The sequence below is a fragment of the Equus asinus genome, chromosome 15 (genome assembly GCF_041296235.1).
Source record: "Equus asinus isolate D_3611 breed Donkey chromosome 15, EquAss-T2T_v2, whole genome shotgun sequence".
NCBI classification, from domain to species: domain Eukaryota; kingdom Metazoa; phylum Chordata; class Mammalia; order Perissodactyla; family Equidae; genus Equus; species Equus asinus.
The window spans coordinates 37,123,979-37,149,461 of record NC_091804.1 but is presented as its reverse complement, the minus strand read 5'-3'; the positions used below and the strand labels follow the sequence as shown (position 1 = coordinate 37,149,461).

The 25,483-nt window shown below is 46.9% G+C and overlaps 1 protein-coding gene across 50 annotated transcripts in view; it reads left to right on the top strand.

Moving 5' to 3' along the window:
* The window catches only part of ZMYND8 (zinc finger MYND-type containing 8), a 115,659-nt gene that overhangs the window by 49,639 nt on the left and 40,537 nt on the right, over window positions 1-25,483 (top strand). For all 50 annotated transcript variants that reach the window (XM_070486042.1, XM_070486034.1, XM_070486054.1 and 47 more), the window contains 5 exons: window positions 492-579; window positions 3,458-3,513; window positions 6,460-6,537; window positions 7,581-7,696; window positions 13,587-14,068. In XM_070486042.1, the coding sequence (XP_070342143.1) occupies window positions 492-579; window positions 3,458-3,513; window positions 6,460-6,537; window positions 7,581-7,696; window positions 13,587-14,068 (820 nt within the window). The remainder of the gene's footprint in view (window positions 1-491; window positions 580-3,457; window positions 3,514-6,459; window positions 6,538-7,580; window positions 7,697-13,586; window positions 14,069-25,483) is intronic.

The following is a 25,483-nucleotide window of genomic DNA, read 5'->3' as shown; positions in this document are numbered from 1 at the left end:
AAAGTTGCATGCACCCTTAGGGTGTTCAAAAAAGAAGACATTCAAAAAAGACAGGGTTGGAATCCGGGCTCCATAAGTGAATAGATTTGGAACTTCGGACCAGTTCCTTAACATTCCCATACCTCAATTTCCCTGTCTGTCAAGTGGGAATGATAATAGCTGCTTCGCTGAGTTCTTAATCATGCGGCTTATGTGAGACCATTAGAAATAATAGTAAACACATAAATACATATAATATCCTGGCTCCTTGGAATAAGCTGCTTGATAAATGATAGCTGCTGTAAGATGAGAAAACTCAAGTTAGTGTGATGAATTCAACGAGTGCCTTTTTATAGTTAGAGATCTCAAATACAATAGCATCTTGGGAAACGAATAAAAGCATTAATTAATTTGGCAAATGACTGCTAAGAAAATTATGTGGGGGACGCAGGTGTGATGGGCTGTGGCTTGTATAGATTCACTGATGGTTATGCTCTCCCTTTTCTCCCCAGAACGCTAAAAAGAAAATGTATGGCTGCACAGAAGCTTTTCTGGCTGATGCAAAGTGGATTTTGCACAACTGCATCATTTATAACGGGGGTGAGTGGCTGCAATGACTCCTAAAAAGATGCTGTGTGTATTGCCCGTTTTCCCAGCCTTCATAAAAAATCAGGCTCTGTTTTCATGCATCAGGGCCAATAGCTGAGAATAGCTGTGTATAGATGGCTAATGTGTGTGAATAGGGGCAGTGCTGTGTGCATTTTAAGGTATAAGCTGACATCCACAGTGGCTTTCGGCCGTATAGCACTGCTGCCTGTCCTTTTCAAAAACTTTATTTTAATGGAGGAATAATTACGTACGATAAAAGGCTCAGATTTTACATGTACATTCCATGAATTTGACATATGTGTAACCACCTATATAATCACAAACCCAAATAAGATCTAGAACTTTCCATCACCCAGTATATTCCTACTTGCCCTTTCCAGCAAATCTACCACCGTTAAAAGGAACTCCTGTTTTCTTTTACTGTAGATGACTTTCACATAGTCTAGAATTTCATATAAATGGAGTCGGAGGTTATACTCTCGTGTCTGGCTACTGTCCCGCGGCATAGTATCTTTGGGATTCATCCACATAATGTGTGTCATGTGGTTTGTTTCTTTGTATTGTTGAGTGATTTTTTGTGTCAACATACAATTTATTTATCCATTCACCTTATTGATGCTGATGGACATTTGGGTTGTTTTCAGCTTTTGGCTGTTAAGACTAAAGTCACTGTGAACATTCTTGTACATGTCTTTGTGTGGACGTGTTTTCTTTTCTCTTGGGTAAATACCTAGGAGTGACATTCCTGGATCATTGAGTAGGTTTATATTTAACTTCATGGGGAATTTTGCCAAACTGTTTTGCAAAGTAGTTGTATCGTTTTACACTTTTCCCAGCAGTGTATGTGAGAGTCTGACTTATTCTGCATTCTTGCCAATACTTGATGTTGTCTGTCTTTTTAATTTTTGCCATTCTTGATGATATGAAATAGTATGTCATGGTGGTTTTAATTTGCCCTTCTCTAGTGACTAATGGTATTGATCATCTTTTCATGTGCTTATTAGTCATTTGTGTATCTTTTTTGGTAAAATACCTATTTAGATATTTTATTCATTTAAAAAAATTGAGTTGTTTGTGTCTTCATTATTATTATTTTTGTTTTTTTGAGCGAGGTTAGCCCTGAGCTAACATCTGCTGCCTATCCTCCTCTTTTTGCTGAGGAAGACTGGCCCTGAGCTAACATCCGTGCCCATCTTCCTCCATTTTATATGTGGGACGCCTGCCACAGCATGGCTTGCCAAGCGGTGACATGTCCGCACCTGGGATCCGAACCAGTGAACTTAACTGCTGCGCCACTGGGCTGGCCCCTGTGTTTTCATTATTGAGTTGCCGGATTTCTTTGTATTCTCGATAAAGTTTTGTCAGTTGTGTTTTCATGGATTTAGAGGATAGAGCTATCTGGACAGAATGGAGGAAGATTTCCATTAAAATCTCTCATGGCACCTTTCCCATTGCCCCAGATTCTCCCACAATCCTCTGTCTACCTTCTGGCCAGGTGGATCTTTCAGTGTCCTGCCCCATCCTGTTCCTGTCATCTTTCCCTCCTCTTGTCTCCTGCTGGAACACTCTTTCCTTCTTTGCCTTGGTGACTTTTCCTTATCCTTCTCTCAGCCTGTCCGTCCTCTGAGGAGCCCTCCCTCGTGACCCAGGCCATAGTATGTGCTCCTGCTTGGGGCTCTCACAGTGCCTGTACTTCCCATGGCAGCACTTATCATACTTTCTGGAGGGTACTGTTTTCATTTGTTTGAGTTGCTCACCAGGATGTAAGCTCTTTGAGGGCAGACACCGTGTTTTGTTCCCTGCATACCCTTGGGTCTAGCACAGACTTAGCTAGTGTTTAAGGAAAGTTGTATGAATGGATAGATGTTTGCTGAAATAGATGTTTTGCATTGTGAACTCAGTGGCAGGGCTAGGGGTTCGGGGAGGGGAGAGAGTCACTAGGCATTGAGAATTCGTGTGAAGATTATAAATTCAAAAATACAGCAAAGCCTGTCAGATCGTATGAACAGGTGAACGAGGTCAGGTGCAAGAAAACATCAGCAGGAGCCAGGATGTCCATTGGCCATGGGGAGAGCTAGAGATGGTGCAGGGCGGGGAACTCCTACCTGGTCTGGAGGGGTCGCCACTAGACGCTCCAGTGGTTTGTTGGATTCATAGTTATCAGATCTGGGTGTTCAAGGCGAGCCAGAAATCTAGATATTTGTGTGTGTGTATGTGAAATCTTGCCAACAAATTCATAATTTCTTAAAATAGCTTTTGAAGAAAGTCTGGCTGTTGGACCATCTTCTCCTCTGGTTTAGTGCAAAGGTGAGGGATTTAGGGTTAGATCTGGGGTCACTTCCTCAACTCATTAGCTAAGTGGTCTCAAAAGCGATGACTCTTCGAGCCTTGGCTTACTCATTAATGAAATGGGAGCATTTATACCTGCTTCCTCCTGTGGCTTCTTGAGGAGTTCACAAGAAAATGTATTTCGAAGCACTGGGTACACCAGAGCTACTCTATTAAATGTCTTCTTTCCCCTTTCCCTTCTTGGGTAGGAGTTTGGGACAATGGATAGAATAAGGCTCATTTCTGCTAATTTGAGCCTTTAGAATGTGAAAGCGTCTTTCAGATGTTAAACCATGAACTGTAGGTCAGCCCACACGAATTGCTCTGTTTCAGAGATGACGACATTTTGACACCAAAGATTGGTCAACATTTTTGGGATGAGTCACATAATTTGAACCGATATTAGAAGCCAGAATCCTTTGGTTTTTAGCCTTTAAAAGCTTGATCCTGGGGAAAAGCAAGTGAAAAGGTTGTTAGAGAAAGTATAGTCCCAAGGCTGGGTCTTTCTATTTCAGTTAATCCTGTTTTCTTGTTCCCTTAGGAAATCACAAATTGACGCAAATAGCGAAGGTAGTCATCAAAATCTGTGAGCATGAGGTATGTGTTTCCCACTGTCCTGTTTTAAATGTGTCCAGGGTAAGAGGTTGTGGTGGCTGGAATTTCCATTCGCAGAATCTCCCAGCAGGTCGCCGTGGTGATGCCGGGATTTCTTGAGGCTCAGACAGCATCCCCTCTCTTCAAGGAAAGTAAAAGTAACCAAGAAGGGACCCCAGTATGTTATAAAACACCCTTACCTTAGCCTTGATTTAAGGGAGATGGAAATTTTTCAGGCTTCTTGCAGAAGCTGTTTGGGTTTGGACATTATTTGGGGGAAAGGTCCTGACTGTAAAGTGACTCAGCTGTCCTGGAGAGTCTGTCCTCTTGCCCGCGTTTCGATGGTGTGGATGAAATGAACCACCCGGGCTGTGTGCCCTGAGGCGCTAGTGGTTGTGGGACAGGCTGGTGGCACAGATGGTAGGAAGGAGCCTTTCTTTATTAGACCCCACATTGTACAAGTAAAACACCGAGTTGGAATGGCCTTCAGCCTGTCTGTGCACTTTCATTCATTCGTAAAGAAAACATTTGGATATCTTAGGATATGTCCGTGCCTACATACTTATATAGACAGTTTTGTAATCTACATTTTTCACTTAGTTTGAGTGTTTTCCCGGGTAATTAAGCACACAGGACGAACAGCATCTATCATGGCTGTTCTGATGATTGCCTTAGTACAGTTGTTAGAAAAGCAGCTATAGGTCCAAGGCTGTCAACACGGCCCCGGCTTTAGGTAGTTATTTCCCGATTGTCTTCTGGAGAAGCTGTAGCAGCCTATACAGTAACCAGGAGTGGACGAGTGTGGGAGTTTTTCTGTGTCCTTTGCAGCATTGGAAGTTCTGGTTTTAAAAATACACATATCTCTGTTTTAATGTGATGAGTAAAAACAGTGGCATCTCACTGTGATTTTGGTTTGCGTTTCTTTGATGACAAGCGGTGATGGACTATTTTTGATGTTCACTGGCGATTTGGAGTTTTGTGTGGGCGAGTTGTCCCGCTGTTTCCCTGGATGTGGGAGCTGAAGCTGAGGCTTTTCATTGGGGGTTGCCCCGAGGTGGCGTGTATTGAACCCGGGTACACTGTTGTGTCATTTCTGAATCCACCTCTTGGCAACACACTGCTGCTTGTGGGCTGCAAGGCCAGGGCTGCCCTGGACCTCATGTTATCAGTTTGTTCTGCCCAGTACCTTTGGAATAGCCCAGGAGTAGAGTGAGTAGAAGAAGGAAATATATTCCACCATTCATTCATTTGTTCATTCACTCATTTATTCCTTGGCTCGTTAAGTCAGTCAGTTATAATTGATTAATCATAATTATAAATTACGTAATCATAAGTAATTAATTATAAATAACAATGGAGCAGTTGCTAGGTGTCCTGCACCTTGCATGATTCAGGAGATAAGAGAGAATCAAGTCAGGTGATGATGGGAAGATACCAGCAACCCCTACGGGCGGGGTGGAAGCTGTGGACTCTGAAGCCCGACTCCCTGGGTTCAGATCCCAGCCCTGCCGCTTTGCCGCACTGAGACCTGGGGCAGGTGATTTGACTCCCTGGGGCCTCCTTTTCTCCCTCTGAAATGGGGGTGACAACAGTCCTACCTCAGAGGGGGTTGAAGAGTAAATGCGTTAATACCTGTGGAACTTACAGTGACAGCAGCACGCTCTGAATCTCTGAGAAATGCTACTTGTTGTATTCATTAGTGAGTCACTTGGGGGCTTTACATTTATCTCATACAATTTTTATAATGGTCCTGAAAGGTAGGTACTTCTCTCATCCCCATTCTTTTTTTTTTTTTTTTTTTTTGAGGAAGATTAGTCCTGAGCTAACATCTGCTGCCAGTCCTCCTCTTTTTGCTGAGGAAGACTGGCCCTGAGCTCACATCCGTGCCCATCTTCCTCCACTTTATATGTGGGATGCCTGCCACAGCATGGCTTAACAAGTGGTGTGTAGGTCTGCACCTGGGATCCGAACCCACGAACCCCAGGCCGCCAAAGCGGAACATATGAACTTACCTGCTACGCCACAGGCTGGCCCCACTCACCCCCATTCTGTAGATGAGGAAATGGAGGCTCAGACAAGATAAGCAACTGCTCCTGAAGTTACAGAGAGCTAGTAGATGGTGGAGTCTGAATGGAGATCCTTCTTCAGAAGGGAGCTCCCAGGGCCCTTGGTTCTGAGGTGTGGTGGTACTCTGGGGAGGGTACTTTCTCAAGAGGGAGGAAGACAGTAGGTAACTTCTAGAATTTCAGATTGTTGTCAGCGGAAACAAAGTAGGGCAACGTGGTATTAACTAACTGCTCTGGGCCATGTGACTAGAGGCGCATCGAAGTTGAGTGTGGCAAGCAGGGGCCAGTGTGGCTGGAAGAGGTTGGGGAGCTCCGACAGGTGGGCTGAGGCCAGACTGCACAAGGCCTTGAAGGAGCTGGTCAGGAGTTTAGATGTCATTGTTATTTCTCAACCTTGGCACTACTGACATTCGTAGGCAGAAAATTCTTTGCTGCACGGACTGTCCTTGTACATCATAGATAGATTCCCGTTGCCACTCTCCCTGCTCCGAGTTGTGATAACCAAAAATATCTCCAGACATTGCCCAGTGTTCCCGGAGAAGTTGCACTGCCCTCGTGGAGAACCACTGGTATAGGGTGGTTAGAGACGCCTTATCCAGACGAGAGGAGATCCGTTTGTGGAAGAGGCCTCTGGCTGCTGTGTCTGTGTGGGGCACGCACCACAGTGGAGCTGGGAGACTTGGTCCAGAGAGGCATGGTGGCGGCTTGGGCTAGGTGGAGGCAGTGGGGTTGGTGAGAAGTGGCTGGATTAATCTCCAAGCTGTTCCCTGCTGTGGGACTTAGTTTAGCTGAGCTTATCTGCCAGTGTCATCGTGCATTTCTTGAGGGCCTGCAGAGGTACGGTCCCTGGGATGGTACATTCTAACATATTTTTCCTTTACAGATGAATGAAATCGAAGTATGTCCAGAGTGTTATCTAGCTGCTTGCCAAAAACGAGATAACTGGTTTTGTGAGCCTTGTGTAAGTTGGGTTTCCTTTCTTTCCTTCATCTTCTCAACTCTGCCTTGGCTGACGACTCGACACCTTTCTCCAGGTGGCTTATTTGATGAAACTTTGGACGAAGTTTTTAAATAATTTTTCACTGATAAAGTGATGGCAGAGTGAAAGCAGTGCGGGTAGGATAGACCTCTGCGGCTGAGTTCCTGTGCCAGAGGTACCATCGTGATCTCCCGGGCTCGTTAGTCCCGGCAGACTCCGGGATGCAGTGTAAAAGGGGGCACATCAGAGAGGGGATGCACCAAGGACGTGCAGATAACGAGACGAGTGTTAAGTGAGTGTGTCATTTACAAATTGTGTTGAGTCGATTTTCGGAGGTCGGAAATAGCTCCCTGGATTAACTCCATGGTTTCCTCAAACCATGGTTCTCGGGGGCGACAGGGCGTGTGTGCCAAATATCACCCTGGTTTCTCCCACGGATCTGCATTTTCCAAACTGGTGTTCTGCAGAGAAGTGTGTTGTGAGGCTGGGCTAGTGTGTGTGTTGGGGAGAATGGGGGTGGGGTTGGAACGTATTGGGGGCAAGATTGGGCAAGTAAAGGTGAGACTCAAAACATAGTTTATGTCTCTTCCTGCCTTTGGAGATTAACGCTTGAATAGTTAAGGCTCTGAGGAGACCTCGGTAGAGAATAAATAGTGCCCCTTCTTTGCTACATACAATGCGTGTGTAATCCTCCAACTTAACAGAGGGTATAGGTCTTACTGTCTCCGGGTTGCCTACAAAGGTGACTTTCTTGTTCATGGCTACCCAGGGAATACGGGACAGCCAGGATCCGTGCCTGGCTTTGTCTCGGGTGCTCCATGTAACCCCATTCCCAGCCTTGCCCAAGCTTACAGGCCACACATCTTCTAGGGAACGCGACTTAGGAAGGCCCTGCTTGAAGCTGTTCTCTATCCATTTGTGGCCTGTGTCACCTCTGCCTTGCTGTGTCCCTGCACACCGAGCTTTATGTGTGTATCTGGCTGTCAAATATGTACAAACTCTGGATTTTGTTTTTCTTTTCCTAGAGCAATCCACATCCTTTGGTTTGGGCAAAACTGAAGGGGTTTCCATTCTGGCCTGCAAAAGCTCTGAGGGACAAAGATGGGCAGGTCGATGCCCGTTTCTTTGGACAACATGACAGGTGGGAGTTAAAACAGGCTTCAGACGTGTGGCTTTAACTGAACCTTTGATGCTGTCACTGGGTACGAGATGGGGTGGAGGGTATTGCTATTATTTTGTTTATTGTCATGATACCAACCAGTGATTTTGTAATTTAAAACTATTTTCCTGTGCTGTGTGCAGCCTGATAATGCGTCGGCTTCAGGTTTTTCAGGTATGTTAGAAAAGAATCTCGCTTTCGTGGTTTTGTTGATGAAACCAGCCTCGGAATAGGTTCCATGGCTATTTTAAGTGCTGCTGTTCCTTTTTTGGGTTTTCTGGAGTAAATTAAACCGCCACGCAAATTGCTTTTCAAAAATAATGCTTTCCGGGATCAGAAGTGTTTTCCCAGATTGCCGGTGAATGAATCTCCTATCATTGTGCTGGGTTCCCTCCTGTTCCCTTTTCTCTGAAGCTAAAATGGGAAATTATAAGGGGTTGCTGTTTTGACAGCTGCCAGCCCTCCCTCGCAGCCTTTCTGCCTTCCCCTTTTCCTCGTTCACAGCCAGGTGAATTATTCCAGCTAATGCGGTTCCTTTTCTGTAGCCCCATGTACCTGAGAACCACAGGTCAACGGAGATGAGCAGTAGTTAATATCTTACTTCCTTTTTCACGAGTTACATTGTGATTAAATGAGGCAAAACATCTTTGAAGCCCTACCAAGCAAGCAGTTTGAGAAAGTGTTAGTTTGTAGAGGAGAATATTTAAAAGACATATTCTAAAAATTACACACACCCAGAGAATATACAGAAAATACAGTTTATAATTCTAGGGTTTCTTTTGAGGAAGATTAGCCCTGAGCTAATATCTGCTGCCAATCCTCCTCTTTTTGCTGAGGAAGACTGGCCCTGAGCTAACATCCATGCCCATCTTCCTCTACTTTATATGTGGGACACCTGCCACAGCATGGCTTGACAAGCCGTGCCATGTCTGCACCTGGGATCTGAACTGGCAAACCCCGGGCCACTGAAGTGGAACGTGCTCACTTGGCTGCTGTGCCACTGGGCTGGCCCCACAGTTTATAATTCTAAACACCAGAAGCTGAAATATTGCTCTCTCTGTTAAATTTTGCTTGTCATCTTTCAAATCAAGAAGAGAGTGAATTCCAAAGGAATCTGCCAGATCATTTGCCAGGAATCCTGGCACCCCATCCATCATCAGGAGACATAATGGAAATTAGCTGAGATGGTCCTGGGTTCAATAGGAATTTTTACGCTTTATTTGATTTTGACCACTTTTGTTGGAATTCTCTCCAAAAGTCATTTATTCATTCATTCAAAGAAATATGTATCTGGTGCCTGCTGGGTGCCAGGCCGTGTGTTAGATGCTGGCGACACAGGAGCAAGCAGGCAGACGCTGCCCCGCCTGTCGGAAGGCTGACATCTTAGTAGGGAAGAAAGATTAAATACAAGGAAACAAGCAGGCAAGCTGATCTTGGGTCAGGAGGTGACAGTGGGGCCGAGTGAAGATGTGGGTAGAGGGACCAGGGAGAGCAGAGATTGGGCAGGGGAGGGCCAAGGCCCGGCATGCTCCGGAAAAGCCCAGTGTGGTTTGAACAGGAACAGGGAGGAGAGAGCGGTGAGAGATGGGGTCAGGATGCCGGGCAGGACCCGGATCGCAGGGGCTGTGCAGGAGGCTGGCTTTTATTTGAAGAGCAGGAGGAATTGGTGGCAGGTTGTACATTTTCCTGCCTCTTTGTTAGAGCAGGGCCGTGTTAACCATCTCGATGATTCGGGATTGTTTTTATTCTGTAGTGTCACACTGCAGATATACGTAGGATGCGGGTGGCTGGGGGCAGGCAGTGCTTGCCTCGTCACCGGCTGTTCCCCGACCCTCAGTCTTTGATTTTGCTCTCTCAGCTGTGCCCACTCCGCACCGACCTCGTCCTCCCACCTGACTGACAGCCACTGGGGGCGGCTGAGGGGCACGCGCTTTGCTAGCCTTGGTTCCAGAGGCTGTTTCCCCTGAACATGCAGGTGTAGGTTGGTTCTGGTTGTGAGCCGTCCTGGAAGCTGGACCCCCTTGTGTTTTGAAAAAGACAGCAGCATAAGTCTCCTGCCCAGGAGATTTTCCTAACCCCCGTTGGTGTCTTCTGTCCCCTTGCAGGCAATGTGCCAAGCTGTTGGGCTCATCTTGGGGGAGGGCTGCTCGTTGGGGGAAATTGTTAAGGATGTGCCCCAGTGGCCGAGGAAACCTACCTTGGAGTTGTAGGAATGGGGCAGGCGGTCACTGACAGCTGTTTCGGAAGGCACTCCCAATAGGAGAAGTGTCCCTCCCTCCCTGGAGATGTTCTTAAAGCGGAATGGGCCAGGTTTGTTGACGACCTGCTCTGAATCAGACCCGGGAATGTGACGCAGAGATTTACAGGGAGGCTGTGGGAGGTGCAATACGCTGTCCCTTTCTCTGGGACTCGCTTCCGGGTCGTAGAGCCAGAAGTCGAGCCTGGACGTGTGTAAGCGAAATAGGTCAGGACGGCAGAGTGAGAAATACCACAGACCATCCCACGTTCGTTGTCAAGTTCATAAATACTAGAGAGAGCCCGGGGAGGCCCTTGCACAAGTCAAGGCATGTTCTAAAGAGTCTCGTCACGTGCTTTTGTCCTTTGAAAGATTTTGCTTTTTTGAAGCTTTATTTTGCTCACACACATAAATAAAAAATGTGGAAAATATTTTGCTAAATGCCTGCAGAGCTAAAAAAGAAGTAGCCTTAATTGAGTGCCTGCCATCCAGCAGGTCCTGTTTTAAGGGCTTTTGGTAGAAGCTGCTTTTATACCCATTTTACTGATAAGAAAACTGAAGCCCAGTGCTAGGAAGGAGCTCACCTGCGTGATTCTGTGGCCTCTCCTGACACTGTCCCCCAGAGGATTTATATTATAAAGCCAATCTGATTTCCCTGTAAGTGTTTTCTGGGCCCGCTTTAAGGAAGAGGAACACTTTTCCTGAAATCTCTCACCAGGCAACTTGGTTGAAGACGCTTGGGAACCTGGGAGGAAGCAGTGGAGGATGCCAGACAAGTGTGTAGGGGAAAGGTGCTCGCAGCAGTGCCTGGCCGACCAGCTCCTGCTGGTGCCAAGACTCGCTTCGGTGCATTTCATTTGCCCCCCTTGGCGACCCTCCAGGTTGGGGCCCATCCTCCATTTCACCGATGACAGGGCTGAGGCTGGCTCAGGAAGGGGGGAGTCACTTCTTGGGGGAGCCAGGGGACCCTGACGGCTCCTCAGAGCCGCCCTGTCTAGTCTGGGCTCCTGCCTACCCAGTCGTGACCCGCGGAGTCTCCCCTGAGGGCGCTTGGCTCCTGTTCAGCCCTGTTCCCTCTGGCTGCAGATGTGAGTGCTCAGGTCTCTGCAGAATGACAGCAGCAAGTCGGAGTGGAGGAGAGGCGGAATTTCCAGCACTCGGAGAGAGCAGCCAGGTTTTTGAGGGTGTTTGGTTTTACTTTGTGTCATAGTCTAGTGTCACCAAGAGTTGCAGCCAGCCAGCCCGTGCCCTGAATTCTGCCCCGTGGCCCCACCTTATTTCTCCTGGGTCATTTTCTCTTAAAAATAGGAATGAAATGCCAATTGTTAAAATGTAAACATAATATAGGAAGTCCGTGTTTTCTGCTGTTCTTTATAACGTTGCAAGACTTGGTGGCGTTGGGTCCAGATTCCTCCCTGGGCACTTTTGATAGCGCCCGCGTCGACGGTGCTTGGAGCAGAGTGGCCGTGAGTTCTCTGCTTCCCCACAGTCCGCTTTGCTCCCTGATCCTTTATACTGGGCTTGAGTTGACAGTCTGTGAAGTCCAGAAGGTGTCCTTGGGAAAGCTCCTTCCCACCAGATTCCCAGCTGCAAACTGGGTTGCGGCCGGGGGATCACATGTGATGAGGCCGCGTCCTGGATGTCCTGTGTCTGCTCTGCCCTCACCCGTGGTGGTTGGTTGTGTTCTCATCTCCTGCCTGCAGTTGCTCAGGTCGCTAATTCCAGAAAAGCAGCCACTGGTGTCTTTGCTCTCATGGGTTTCTGGCAAGCACGCTGGGACGTGGGGTATGGAAGGCAGGAAGATGGAACCAGCCTGCATTGGGAGGTGCAGGGCATACCCCACTGCCAAAGACCTGTCTGGATATTTTCCATGTGAATGATCTCGCCTTCAAACCACGCGCCTCCTTTTAGAGTTATGGGTTTCCAACGTTTCCTTCTAGTCCCATGTAGAATCCCAATTTGAAAAGAGAAAAGTTGGGGCCGGCCTAGTGGCGCAGTAGTTAAATTCACACATTCCGCTTCAGCGGCCCGGGGTTTGTGGTTCGGATCCTGGCTGCGGACATGGCACCGAGTGGCAAGCCATGCTGTGGTAGGCATCCCACATATAAAGTAGAGGAAGATGGTCACAGATGTTAGCTCAGGGCCAGTCTTCCTCAGCAAAATAAAAGAGGAAGATTGGTGGCAGATGTTAGCTCAGGGCTGGTCTTCCTCAAAAAAAAAAAAACGAAGAAGAATGAAAAGAGAAAAGCTCTTCATGGCTAGCGCAGAAGAATGAGATTTGGGGGACTAATTCTCTTTTTGGAGGGGTGGTCTAGGGTGCACTGTTTTTTCTTAGTCTCTACCAACCCAAAGCCAAAGGAGATTTGTTTTTTTTTAATGAATTAAGTGAGTATTTTAATTTGTTAAATTCTATTGAATTTAATTTAGTTGAATTCATTAAAGTCTATTGAAACTTTTAATGTTTTAGCTAAGCTTGTTGTTCATGTTCTGTCCCTGTGACAGAACGTGCCCATTACGTGTTAATGGTTAATCATTTATTGACCATTCAGACCAAGTCATTTTTTTTTTTTAACAAATCAAATTTTTTTTTTTTTTAAAGATTTTATTTTTTCCTTTTTCTCCCCAAAGCCCCCCGGTACATAGTTGTATATTCTTCGTTGTGGGTCCTTCTAGTTGTGGCATGTGGGACGCTGCCTCAGCGTGGTCTGATGAGCAGTGCCATGTCCGCGCCCAGGATTCGAACCAACGAAACATTGGGCCGCCTGCAGCGGAGCGCGCGAACTTAACCACTCGGCCACGGGGCCAGCCCCCAGACCAAGTCATTTTTAAAAAATGGAATATGTATTTAAGAATCTTGGTAAACATAACTAGGCTAGTTTGGTTTGCATTAAGGAAAAAACAATTCTGGAAACAACCTACATATCTGTAGACAGGGGAAGAGGTAAGGAATGTGTGCTGTGTACATATAGTGGAATAGTGTTCAGTCTTAAAAAGTGTGTGGCAACATGGATGAATCTTGAGGATGTTATACTGAGTGAAATAAGCCAGTCACAGAAAGACAAATACTGTGTGATTCCGCTCATACGAGATGGCGTCTAAAATAGTCATATTCATAGGAGGAGGAAATGAGGAATTACTAATCAACGGGCATAAAGTTTCAGTTAAACAAAATGAGTACGTTCTAGATCTGCTCGACAACCTTGTACCTGTAGAGTCAACAATAACGCATTGCACATTTAAACATGTGTTATGAGGGTAGAGCTCATGTTAAGTTGTTCTTACCACAATAATTTTTTTTTTTTTTTTTTTTTTTTTTGGTGAGGAAGATTGGCCCTGAGGGAACACCTGTTGCCAGTCTTTCTCTTTTTGCTTGAGGAAGATTGTTGCTGAGCTCACATGTGTGCCAATCCTCTTCTGTTTTATGTGGGATGCCACCAAGATGTGGCTTGACAAGGAGTGCATGGGTTTGCATCTAGGATCCGAACCTGTGAACCCCAGGCCACCGAAGCGGAGCATGTGAATGAACTTAACCACTATGCCAGCAGGCTGGCCCCAAAATTAAAAAAAAAAAAAAAAAAAAGAGGAATCTTGGAAAGGACCAAAGTTGACTTAAACTCTCTCTTTTTGTATTCTTAGGGCCTGGGTTCCAATAAATAATTGCTACCTCATGTCTAAAGAAATTCCTTTTTCTGTGAAAAAGACTAAAAGCATCTTCAACAGTGCAATGCAGGAGATGGAGGTTTATGTGGACAACATCCGAAGGAAGTTTGGGGTGTTTAATTACTCTCCGTTCAGGACACCCTACACGCCCAACAGCCAGCACCAGATGCTGCTCGACCCCACCAACCCCAGCGCTGGCGCCGCCAAGATCGACAAACAGGAAAAGGTCAAGCTCAACTTTGACATGACGGCGTCCCCCAAGATCCTCATGAGCAAGCCCATGCTGAGCGGGGGCACGGGCCGCAGGATCTCCTTGTCGGACATGCCTCGCTCCCCCATGAGCACAAACTCTTCTGTGCACACGGGCTCCGACGTGGAGCAGGATGCGGAGAAGAAGGCCACTTCCAGCCACTTCAGTGCGAGCGAGGAGTCCATGGACTTCCTGGACAAGAGCACAGGTCAGCCCCGGGCGGGGGAGGGTGGAGGAGGCCCCTGGGACGCGGGGTTCCCATCGGTGCCACACCTGCTGGGTCCTGGCTGGCGAGCATCACAGAAGCAAAGGGAGATGCAGGGGCTTTTGTTCCGGTGGGGCACATTCAAATTTTCAGCGAGTAACCCAATGGGATTCTTGGTGTTAGGGACCAAAAACTGAGAAAAGTGGTCCCCCAAGGCCAGCGGGAGGTCATGCTTAGCAGTGGGCAGAGTTTATTTCCAAACCGTTTAGAACCCAACAGTTTCCTGTAACAGTTTTTTCTTTCTCAGGAATTTTATTTTAGTTGAAACATTATTTTTCTGTCAAAACTGTACATTCACGTTACTTAAGGCTTAAATAGGAGAGCAACACGTGAGGGAAACAGTCTCTCCCTAGAGCAGTCTCCCTTCTTAAAGGTCACCCTGTTTGACAAGCGTGTTGCATTTTGAGACTTGCCGTGGGAGAGAGGTGAAGAGCGAGGATGTCGGTCTCCAGTCCCAGCCCAGCCGTTCCGGCCGTGTGGCTTAGGCAAGCTCCTTAACCGCTTGGTGCCTCAGTTTCTCTCACATGACATAATCATAGGACCTGCCTCATAGGTTCTTGTAGGGATCAACACACCATGGGTTTAGAGCGGTGCCTGAAATAAAGCTGCAAAAATGTCAGCTACTACGTTCTGTCTTATGATGGTTGCTGGTCAGATGCCTGCACGGATCAGAGAGCTGATGCAAATGAGGGATGCAGGCGAGTGTAAGAAAGCAGTGCTGACTTAAATTGAATTCTTTCTGCCCCAACAGAATTTGGTTGCATGTTAGACACTTAAGAACTTTACTCCTTCTACAAGGAAATGGGTTTACGCTCATTTCCTGAAACATGGCCTTCACTGTTGGTTCTTTGTTGTTCTGCCTTTGAGAGTCACAGAGGAGCTTGCGCACACACGAAACGTGATGATAAAGGCGTCCGACTCCCAGCTCTGGGCTGGGGAGACTGTCGAGGGGCCAGCGACTGGTGGGCCGTGGGGCTGCTGCTCCATTTCATGGGCTTCAGCCCGTGTTCACTGTGCAGCGCTGTGGACTCATGGTTTTCAGATCTTAACGTTTTTCCGAGAGATGGGAAATCTGCATTTTTATATAAAATCTCCAGTTATTCAATGTCTGCTCAAAATGTCTTAGAATATTTTCTTGAATGAATAAAGCATCTCTGTAGGTTGAACCACCAGTTGTTGTTTTTGTTTTTTTGGAGAGGAAGATTGGCCCTGAGCTAACATCTGTTGCCAATCTTCCTCTTTTTGCTTGAGAAAGATTGGCCCTGAGCTAACATCTGCGGCAGTCTGCCTGTATTTTGTAAGTGGGATGCCACCACAGTGTGGTTTGATGAGCCACAGGTAGGTGCACGCCTGGGATCTGAACCCGTGAACCTGGAGCTGCCGAAGTGGAGGGCGCAAATTCAACCACTACGCCACTGGGCTGGCCCCTGAACCACCAGTTTTAGACTTCTGGCCAAAGCGTTGACCTTGGAGAGCCTTTCAGACTCCCTCTGTCCTTCCCATCCTCCCTCTGTTCCTCGCTCCTTCCCTTCTTCACATAAGAACTCTTTAAGGAGCAGGAGGCAGTGCTTTCAGAGACCATCAGTGCCCCCAGAAGACAAAACGATGGGAACTTGGTTAGTTGTGAACTCAAAGAATCCCGCCCGTTTTGATTGTGCCAGTTCTTGTTTCCGGTTGGTTGGTTAGTTTCAGGAACTAGTTGTAGCTGCTCCCAAATGGCTGTCGGTGGGTAAGGAGAGTGAAGTGCCCGTGGCTCTTGGTTCTTCAGAGGAAAGGCCGCGGTCTCTTTCTCCAGGGTGATCACAGCCGCGTGGGTCCTGGCTCCTCACAGTCGCGGTTTAGAGCTTTCTTCTGGGATGACCATAACTTGTAACTTGTGTTGACATCGTTTCAGGAAAAAAACCCCCTTTTGTCCCTTGGTTTCTAACTTCAAAGCTTACTTTGATTCCATGACATGGTTCCATTTAAGCCGAGTTAACAAAGCCTGGGGTGTAGCCACACAGATTCCTTGGCCAGTCAGTTCCCGTGGAGGACGCGCTTGCAAGAAAGTGGCAGCGATGGCAGGAATCGCTGTGGCCTCAGCTTTCATCGCTGTGATTTTTGCCAATTCTAGTACCACCTACCTTATCACATTCTTAGATGTTAAATCTGCAACTTAGCTTTATCCTAAGTTAAATGAAGTGTGTCAGCTCATGTGTTGAAATAGTTTGTTGTGTTTTTTCCAATATACGTGGAATTAGTACATAACTTGTAAAACGTGTGGGTCTGTGAACCACTGCTGGTTTTCTTGCACCGTATTTCAGGAAGTAGTTTCATAGGAATATGAGAACACGTATAATGTGTTCAGTTAAGCTTCTGTCTTCCCTCGGGAGGTACAGAGGTTGAAGTGATGTCAGAATCCTGACAAAATCCCCTATCATTTGAGTGGCTTTTTAGGTTACAAGTTAGATCCCCCATTTTAGTAGACTTTAATGTCTTCCCAAAATATAATCCTTTTGCCCGTATGTGCTGGGGTCATTTTGCTAATCGTGAGTTAGATGTCCGATGGGTAGTATAGGAAGAGAGGGTGATGTTCAAAATTATTTTAATCTTACACATGGCCCTTTTTCTGTAAGGAGCCAGATAGTAAATATTCTAGTTTTGTGGGTCTCTGTCACAACTGTGCAGGTATTCCACACTGTTGTCATTGTTACTAAAGCATATTGCCATGGGCAGCATGTGGCTGACTCTGAAATTTGAATTTCACATAATTTGTTTATTTCGTGAACTGTTCATTTTATTTTCAACTATGTAAAAATGGGAAATACCCTTCTTAGCTTGCGGGCATGCCAGAACAAGGGTTATGCCAGACTTGGCTCATAGGTTGGTTTGCCAACCTGTATTATAGGCTAAGAGTTAGAAGAAACGCCAAGTCAGCCTCCCCATTTTACAGAAGGCAAGTTGAGGACCCTGTGAAGATGTGGGGAGGGGCCCGTGTCCCCAGAGCAGCCAGAACCTGAATCTGGACCTGTTTTCTTTCACTGCACCCTACTGCCCTCTGCTGTTAGCAGCGATCATAGCATTTAGTGGAATATTTATTGAAATTTAGTATAATAATAATATTCTCTCCCCACAATCAGGGAGAGTATAATTGGGATGAGATTGTATGAGAAAAGATCATCATAGGATGGGAAAACCTTGTTAGTGTCAGCAATGAAAATTTTGTAGGCAGCAACATGAAACTACAAGTTGAACCAGGTAAGTTATTGAATAAAACTTTTATGAGAGTTTAGAAACTTTCCTTTGGGGATCGAGAGCTCGGAATCATGGGTCTATGGTCCTTGGAACTGGAGTTAGCTTTCTGGGAAGCACTGTTCTCAGCCAGAAGCCTTTCGCTCGTGGTGCCCTGGAACCCTGTCATCTTCATGGTCAGAGTGGTTGATGTGCTCAGTGATGTTACTCTTTGCTCCTGTATCCAGACCTCCTGGCCGGAATTGATGCCTTTGCCCATTTTGGCTTTCGGGATCCTGATTTAAGTTATTAATGTATGTTGGGGTGAGACCCCTGAGGCCTGCATTTCACCCCCCCCCCCCCCCCCGAGCTAATGATCCTCTGGTCTTATGGCTCCGTGTGGGTTACTGTTTAAGGAGAGGGGAAAACGCTTTTGTATACTACCTTTTTGCTGTGAAACCAATACGGATGTGTCGTAAAATAATTGTTAGTTACAAAAACCACCTCCCACAGTCAGCCCTTAGATGCCGTTTCCAGGACTTCCGTGCTGGTTTATACGTCATACCCTCCAGCTGAAACCCAGCCACTTCAGAGGTCAGGCAGATACGGGAATGAGCGAGGTTGGGAAGTGGGAGGGACGGGAGTGACCTAGAGCAGAAGTGCGCTCCTCCTCATGACCGATTGCACATGGGCGTGTGCCCGTGTGCGTAACACTTCCCAAAGCAGTGCTTACTCACCCTTTGCGTGATGCACTGAGCGAGACAAGTGTGCCTTTTCTGAAGGGCACTGGGGGCCTTTTCCTCCTGCTGGTTCGAACCGCATGGGAATGTGGGCTCAGTATTGCCAGATTTCTGGTAGTTCAGGAGAGGTCTCAAATATTTTTTTAAAATGCCAACTACCCCAACGTTTACTTATTGGCTCAAATTAAAAAAAAAAAATCTAGGGGCCTGCCCAGTGGCGCAGCAGTTAAGTTCGCACGTTCTGCTTCTCAGCGGCCTGGGTTCGCCAGTTCGGATCCTGGGTGTGGACATGGCACCACTTGGCAAAAAGCCATGCTGTGGCAGGCATCCCACGTATAGGGTAGAGGAAGGTGGGCATGGATGTTAGCTCAGGGCCAGTCTTCCTCAGCAAAAAGAGGAGGATTGGCAGCAGATGTTAGCTCAGGGTTAATCTTCCTTCAAAAAAAAAACCCCAGCTATATATTGCATCAAATGCATCTATGAACTACTTGGTTCATGTCTGGTGTAGACTCTAGGTTTTTTGTGGGATTTTTTTTGCTGAGGAAGATTTGCCCTGAGCTGACACCCATTGCCAATCTTCCTCTTTTTTTTTTTTTTTTTTTTTTTTTTGCTGTAGGAAGTTTAGCCCTGAGCTAATATCTGTGCCAGTCTTCCTCTATTTTGTATGTAGGGTGCTGCCACAGCATGGCTGATGAGTGGTGTAGGTCCACACCTGGGATCTGAGCCCCTTAAGCGGAGGGTGCTGGACTTAACCACTACGCCATGGGGTGGGCCCCTCCAGGGTTATCTTTTTTAACTTAGCCTTGTGTTCTGGATACTTTTCCATGTTAATAAAAACCCTTCAAAACAGCATTTCCGTCCTGTCGTCGACCCTCCAGCGATTCTCCACTCTGTAGCTCACCTGTGTGGGCCACCAAGCGTTGAGCAAGACGCAGCCCTTTGAACGTATAGGTGGTTTCCTAGATTTTATAAGTGGAGGAAATTTAGCACGAATCATTAACTCCTCCACCCCAGCCCACCCTGAGTACTGTGTGTGGAGGGAAGGGTGTTTTTTCTGATTTAATTCCTAGATGTGTTTCATGTAGTCAGAATGGCACTTAGCACCGGCTAGGATTTTGTAAATGTAGTTAAATAAATGATGGGTTTTAGCCCACACTTGTGCATTGTACATCAGAGTATAAAATCTGATTAAATTATTTGTGACTTCAAAGGCAATTAGTTCTTCCTTTGGGCAAGATTTATGGCTTTCTAAAAGGATTGGCATCTGTTTCAAAGCTTAATTGAAACTAGCATTTCTAAATGTCTTTTTGCTTTTGAAAATGTCTGGAGTGATTTAAAACAGGGTTTCTCAATCTCAGCACTGTTGACATTTTTGGCTAATAATTCTCTGCGGTGAGGCCGTCCTGTGCCCTGGAGGAGGTTTAGCAGCATCCCTGGCCTCCACCCACTAGATGCCAGTGGCACTCCTGCCCACAATTATGACAGCCAAAAATGTCTCCAGACCTTGCCACGTGTCCCCTGGGGGGCATAGTTACCCCCCAGTTCCCATTGAGAACCATCGACTTAAGGTGTTATGCTTTTGAATTTTAGCACTGATAACAAAATTCTGTTTGCTTAACATTCATCTTTGAAGCTCTTCAATATTTAATTTTGTATCTTTTTTCTTTTCTTTTTTTTTTGAGGAAGATTAGCCTTGAGCTAACATCCACTGCCAGTCTTTCTCTTTTTGCTGAGGAAGATTGGCCCTGAGCTAACATCCGTGCCTATCTTCCTCTACTTTACATGTGGGACACCTGCCACAGTGTGGCTTGTTAAGCGGTGCATAGGTCTGCACCTGGGATCTGAACTTGTGAACCCTGGGCCACTGAAGCGGAATGTGCAAACTTAACCACTGTGCCACTGAGCTGGCCCCCTAAAAGTGTTTTTAAAAGGGCAAAATGGCCCATAATTTAAATACCTTTAGTTACCTTTTTTTTTTAATGGTAGAAGTAATACATACACATGGTTAAAATGAAGACAAAACCAAACCCCAGGCAATATTAGAACAGTAGAAAAAGGTATAAAATAAAAGGTAAAGGTGTTTTTACTGCCACATTCTGAGCTCCAGTTTTTTCCCAAAGTTTACCACTATTGAGAGTTTATGGAATCTTCTTAGAAAAGAAGTGCATATGCTTTTAGAAAACGTTTACTCATGCAGGGGCATTTCTATACACACTTTATTTTACTTCTTTTTTTCATGCCTGTATTTGTGGGGACTACACCTTGTCAGGTCATACAGATCTGCATCTTTTTTTTTAAAGTGTGTCTAGCATTTACACCGTACTTTATTTGGCCAGGCTCTAGTTCACAGACATTTATCAGCCCTCTCCCAGTCCTTTGCTATGATAAGTACCGTTACAGCGAAACTTCTGGTGCGGGTACTGTGTCGTGGCGGCACTTACACGTGGCTCTCTGGGGGCATTCCTAGCAGTGGGACTTTGGGGTCCGAGTGTTCTGTACACTATAATTTTGGATAATCTCAGTATCACCTAAGTGCTCTGCTGACGGGCGACAATTCCCCTGAGTGTTGCTCCTGTCTCACCAGCCTCCACACCAGGTGGTGGTTTATGAAACAAGTTTACCGGTCGGGTGAAAAGGATGGAGGATGCGTGTCCCCTTATCTGCATTCATTCCGTGGAGCTCAGTGATCTCTCTCCACCTGTTCATGGCCCACGAGTGTTGTTCTGTGAGCTGCCTATGCATCTCTCTCCTTTGGATTGTTAATCACTCTGTTAGCATACCTTGTTGCTAGTTGCGGCATAATATCGAGAAGATCGTTTAAATTGGTATCTTTGCATGAAGAAGATTTATTTTGATTGTCATTATCATTTGGTTACTGCTTTTCATGACCACAGTAAGAAGAGAAATGGAGATCTCATCCTTCAATTACTTATCTTGCGTGTTTGCTCGCGCTGTGAATGTCTTAGGTGTCCTACGTGGTGTCTGAGCCGGCAGGGACCCTGCTCTCCTGGAGCTGATATGCTCGTGGCAGAAGGGGGACAGTAAACAGCAGGCACCTGGGCCGCCTGAGAGGGGGCCAGTGGGGAGGGCTCCGGGGAGGTGGTGTTTGAGCTGGGCCTGAACACCGAGAGTGCCAGCCCGTGTGATCCGGGTGGGGCAGGGCCCTTCCTCCTGAATCCCAGGTATAAAGGCGGGAGGTGGGAGCAGACTTGATCTGGGAGGAACAGCACAAGGGTCAGTGCGGCTGGAGATTCCAGAGTGAGGCAAGGAAAGGTCGGCCGTGCAGTTGTGTTTCTTCTGGGGGATGGGACACCTTCGGATGGTGTTAGATGGGGAGTGAAGTGCTGTCATTTCTGTGTTACGGTGCCTTCCTGGCTGCCGAGCGAGGGTCCTCGGGCGTGGGATGCTGTGGCAGACGCCAGGGGGCCGTGGGATGCTCTTCCAGGGTCTCAATGGGACATGATGGGCGAGGGCGTGTTTTTCAACCTTTTTTTTTTCATTTTTCTCCACTAAGGAGCCATTTTAGATGTTTTCTTCCTAATTGTCCTCCCATGAAATTTTTTTTTAAATGGAGGTGAAATTCACCTAGCATACAGTTGACCATTTTAAAGTAAACAGTTCAGTGGTCAGTGGCATTTAGTACATTCACAATGTTGTGCAACCACCACCGTTATCTAGTCCCAAAACATTTCCATCACTGAAAATAAAACGCTGTACCCAATCAGCAGCCGCTCCCCACCACCCCTGTCTGTGCTGCACCACTCGCCCCTGGCAGCCATCAGTCTGCATTCTATTTGTATAGATTTACCTATTCTGGATATCTGATTGGCGTGAACTCATGCCAAATCTGACCTTTGGGTCCGGCTCCTTAGCATAATGAGTTCAAGGTCATCTGCGATGCATCAGAAGGTCTTTCCTTTTTCTGGCTCAGTAGCGTCCCATTGTGGAGCTACCACGGTCTGTCTATCCATGGATGGGCACGTGGGTTGTTCCCCGCTTCGGGCTGCTGCGACGGTGCTTCTGCGAACGCTCATGTATAGGATTCGTTTGAGCAGTGTCCAGTTTCGGTTCTTTTTGGTGTGTCCCTGGCAGTGGACCCTCATGAAATTGAAAAGTATTATCTGTTTTTGTGCTGCATGTATATCTGTGCTTTAGACATGAAAAGAGTGAGCTTTTAGTTTCACCCCCTAAGAACTCCCTTTTGCCCCTGCGGCCATGTTGCCCCCGTGGAGAATGTGCGGACGCGGGTGATGTTGGTGGAGAGGGAGAGCGGTGGTGAGGTTGGGGATGTATTTTGGAAGTGGAGTGCAGACGCCTTGCTGAAGAGTAGGGTAAGTTGAGGCAGGGGAGCAAAGGAGGAATTGAGGCGGTCTAGATGTGGTGGGCCTTGAACAACCGGGTGAGTGTTATAGCATTAACTGATAATGGGGAGGTCGAGGCAGGTAGAGGGTCTTCCACAAATGGGGGAGGTGGGGTGGGTGGCAGTCAGGGGTGGGCATGGGCCATCGCCTTCTCAGAGGAGAGCTTGGCAGTGTGGGACCCGGGCTTGTAGGTGACCCCGAGCTGCTGTCCTTTTGAAGCCCTGCATCCTAGATGCCTGTGAGGGTGGTCCCTGCCCTCTGCTGGCCGCGTGGAGAGGGCACCAGACCCGTCTGCACCGGAAACCAGTGTGCTCTTATTCTTGCCATATCCAAGGGCTATGTTAAAAAAAGTTTTTTAGGGCTGGCCCCGTGGCCGAGTGGTTAAGTTCGCGTGCTCCGCTGCAGGCGGTCCAGTGTTTCATTGGTTCGAATCCTGGGCGCAGACATGACACTGCTCATCAAACCACGCTGAGGCAGCGTCCCACATGCGAGAACTAGAAGGACCCACAACGAATGTACTGGGGGGCTTTGGGAAGAAAAAGGGAAAAATAAAATCTTAAAAAAAAAAAACTTTTTAAAAATTTAGAATGTATTTCTTAAACCATCAATACTTAAGTTTTATTAACAAAGGAAACTTTATATGTCTGTGAAATTAAAGAGTCATTGTTCCAATTATCCTTCTTTTTTTTCTGCTTTTTTTGTCTCCCCAAATCCCCTCAGTACATAGTTGTATATTTTTTAGTTGTGGGTCCTTCTAGTTGTGGCATGTGGGACGCCACCTCAGCATGGCCTGATGAGTGGTGCCATGTCCGCGCCTAGGATCCGAACCTGCGAAACCCTGGGCCGCCGCAGCGGAGCGCGTGAACTTAACCACTCGGCCACGGAGCCAGCCCCCCAATTATTCTTTTTAAACTACAGATGAATATATATATGCAGCATTATAAAAATAATGATTTTCCCTGTGTTCTTGCTAAAGTCCCCTGCAGGACACGTGGGCCAGGGCTCGGCTAGACCACCTGCCGGCCTCGCCTTTTTACTTTTCTAACATGACCCATGAGGCAGGCGGATGTGACTCGCGTGGTTGGGCTCTGTGTGCAACAGCACGTCCACGTGGTTCTCTTTCTGCACGTGGAGGGGTCGGGCTTCAGTGTCCAAGGTCCCTGCACTCCCCCAGGCGGCACTTTTATGATGTGAGACCTTCCCTCCCACACCTGCTGCTCATTTGCTAAAGAGAACACAATCAGAAAGGCCCTGGTCTTTAATCCTCGCAGGCAATGCATGACACCCATGTTTTCAGCCACTGCAGATCTCCTGGAAACAGGTAAAACATAAATGAGTGAATAATAATAAAAAAAAAAATTCCTAATACTAAAGATTTTCTTGGTGATACTTAAATTTTTTGAAATGGCTTTGTCTTTATTCTTGTTTCTTTGTGGACAAGTTATGATATCAGTGGTAGGAACAGTAATTATAATAACAGCCCTCAGTTGCGAGAATGTTGTATGCTGGGCCAGGCATTTGCTAAACCTTACAGTAAAACTCATTTCTTCAAAATAATTTCTGGGGCCGGCCTGGTGGCGCAGCAGTTAAGTGCGCATGTTCCACTTTGGTGGCCTGGGGTTCCCTGATTCGCATCCTGGGTGCAGATATGGCACCGCTTGGCAAGCCATGCTGTGGCAGGCATCCCACATAGAAAGGAGAGGAAGATGGGCACGGATGCTAGCTCAGGGCCAGTCTTCCTCAGCAAAAAGAGGAGGATTGGCAGCAGATTTTAGCTCAGGGCTAATCTTCCTCAAAAAAAAAAAAAAATTCTTACGTTTGTTGAGCACTTGCTAAGCACTGATTGGCTCATCTCATTCCACTTCCTCTCCTCATTGGCAGGTGAGGTCAGGGATGCCCAGAGACACGCCTACATCATCCCTTTGTGGAGTTACCAGCCTCAGCCCTGTTACATTTGGGGCCAAAGATAGTTATTTGTTGTGGGGAGCTGTGCATTGTAGGATGTTGAGCAGCATCCCTGGTCTCTGCCTACTAGATGCCAGGAGGACCCCCCTCCCCGAGTGTGACAACCAAAAATGTCTGCAGACGTTGTGCAACGTGCCCTGGGGGCAGAGTCCCTCCTGGCCGAGAACCACTGGTTTAGATGATTGAAACCAAAACCCTGGAGGTTAATTGGGAAATACAAAATAATACTGCACTAATAGCAAACAGTAATATTGCATTTAATAGATGCCAGGCACTGTTAGATGATCGCTTCATTTATTTGGTCCTTACAGCTTCATGAGGCAGGTACTTTCATCCACCCTTTTGTATTATCAGTATCCCTCTTTGTGGCTACCAGGAAAGGAGATTCAGAGACGTCAGGTAACTTGCCCAAGGTCACACAGCAAGTGATCAGCAGAGCTGAGGTTTGAATCCAGTGCCTGGCTCCCCATCTGTGCTTGAATCTGCTTCTCTCCAGGTCTACAGTCTTTCCTGCTCTGTTACATTTAAAGTAGTGTTGGCAGGTCCTGAGGTTTGCTCATGTATATTGACTGGCTGAGCTGGTGTACAGGTTCCACCCATTGAATCCTCACTATCAGTACCCCCATTTGGCAGGTAGAGAAACCGAGGCGAGCACCCAATTAAGTGTCAGCACTTTGAAATCCCAGGAAGTCTGAATTCCTGACCCCTTTGCCACACACAGCTTTAAGGACCAGATCGCCTCAGAGTCAAGTTTCTTGTGCATCTGAGGAGAGCTGGCCATTTTGTTGCCTGTCGTGCGTTTGGTAACAGTATGGTCCCAAGAATGTGGAGCCCTTTAGGCAAAGGGGTGGGTCTGAAGGATCTCCAGGAGGCTCCGGGTGGCCCGTCTGAACACTTGGTTTTGTTCAGTAGTTTGGTTTCTGTCCTCTCTCCCCCAGCCAGTGGACGAGGCTCAGGGGAGCATTATGTGGGTAGTTTTAACGCATTTTTAAAAGACCCAGCCATAGGTACGGCTCTCTGTCCTCCTGTGAAAGTCTGAAAAGCAGTAAGCAGGGAGGTAATTACCACCGTCCCCTTACTGC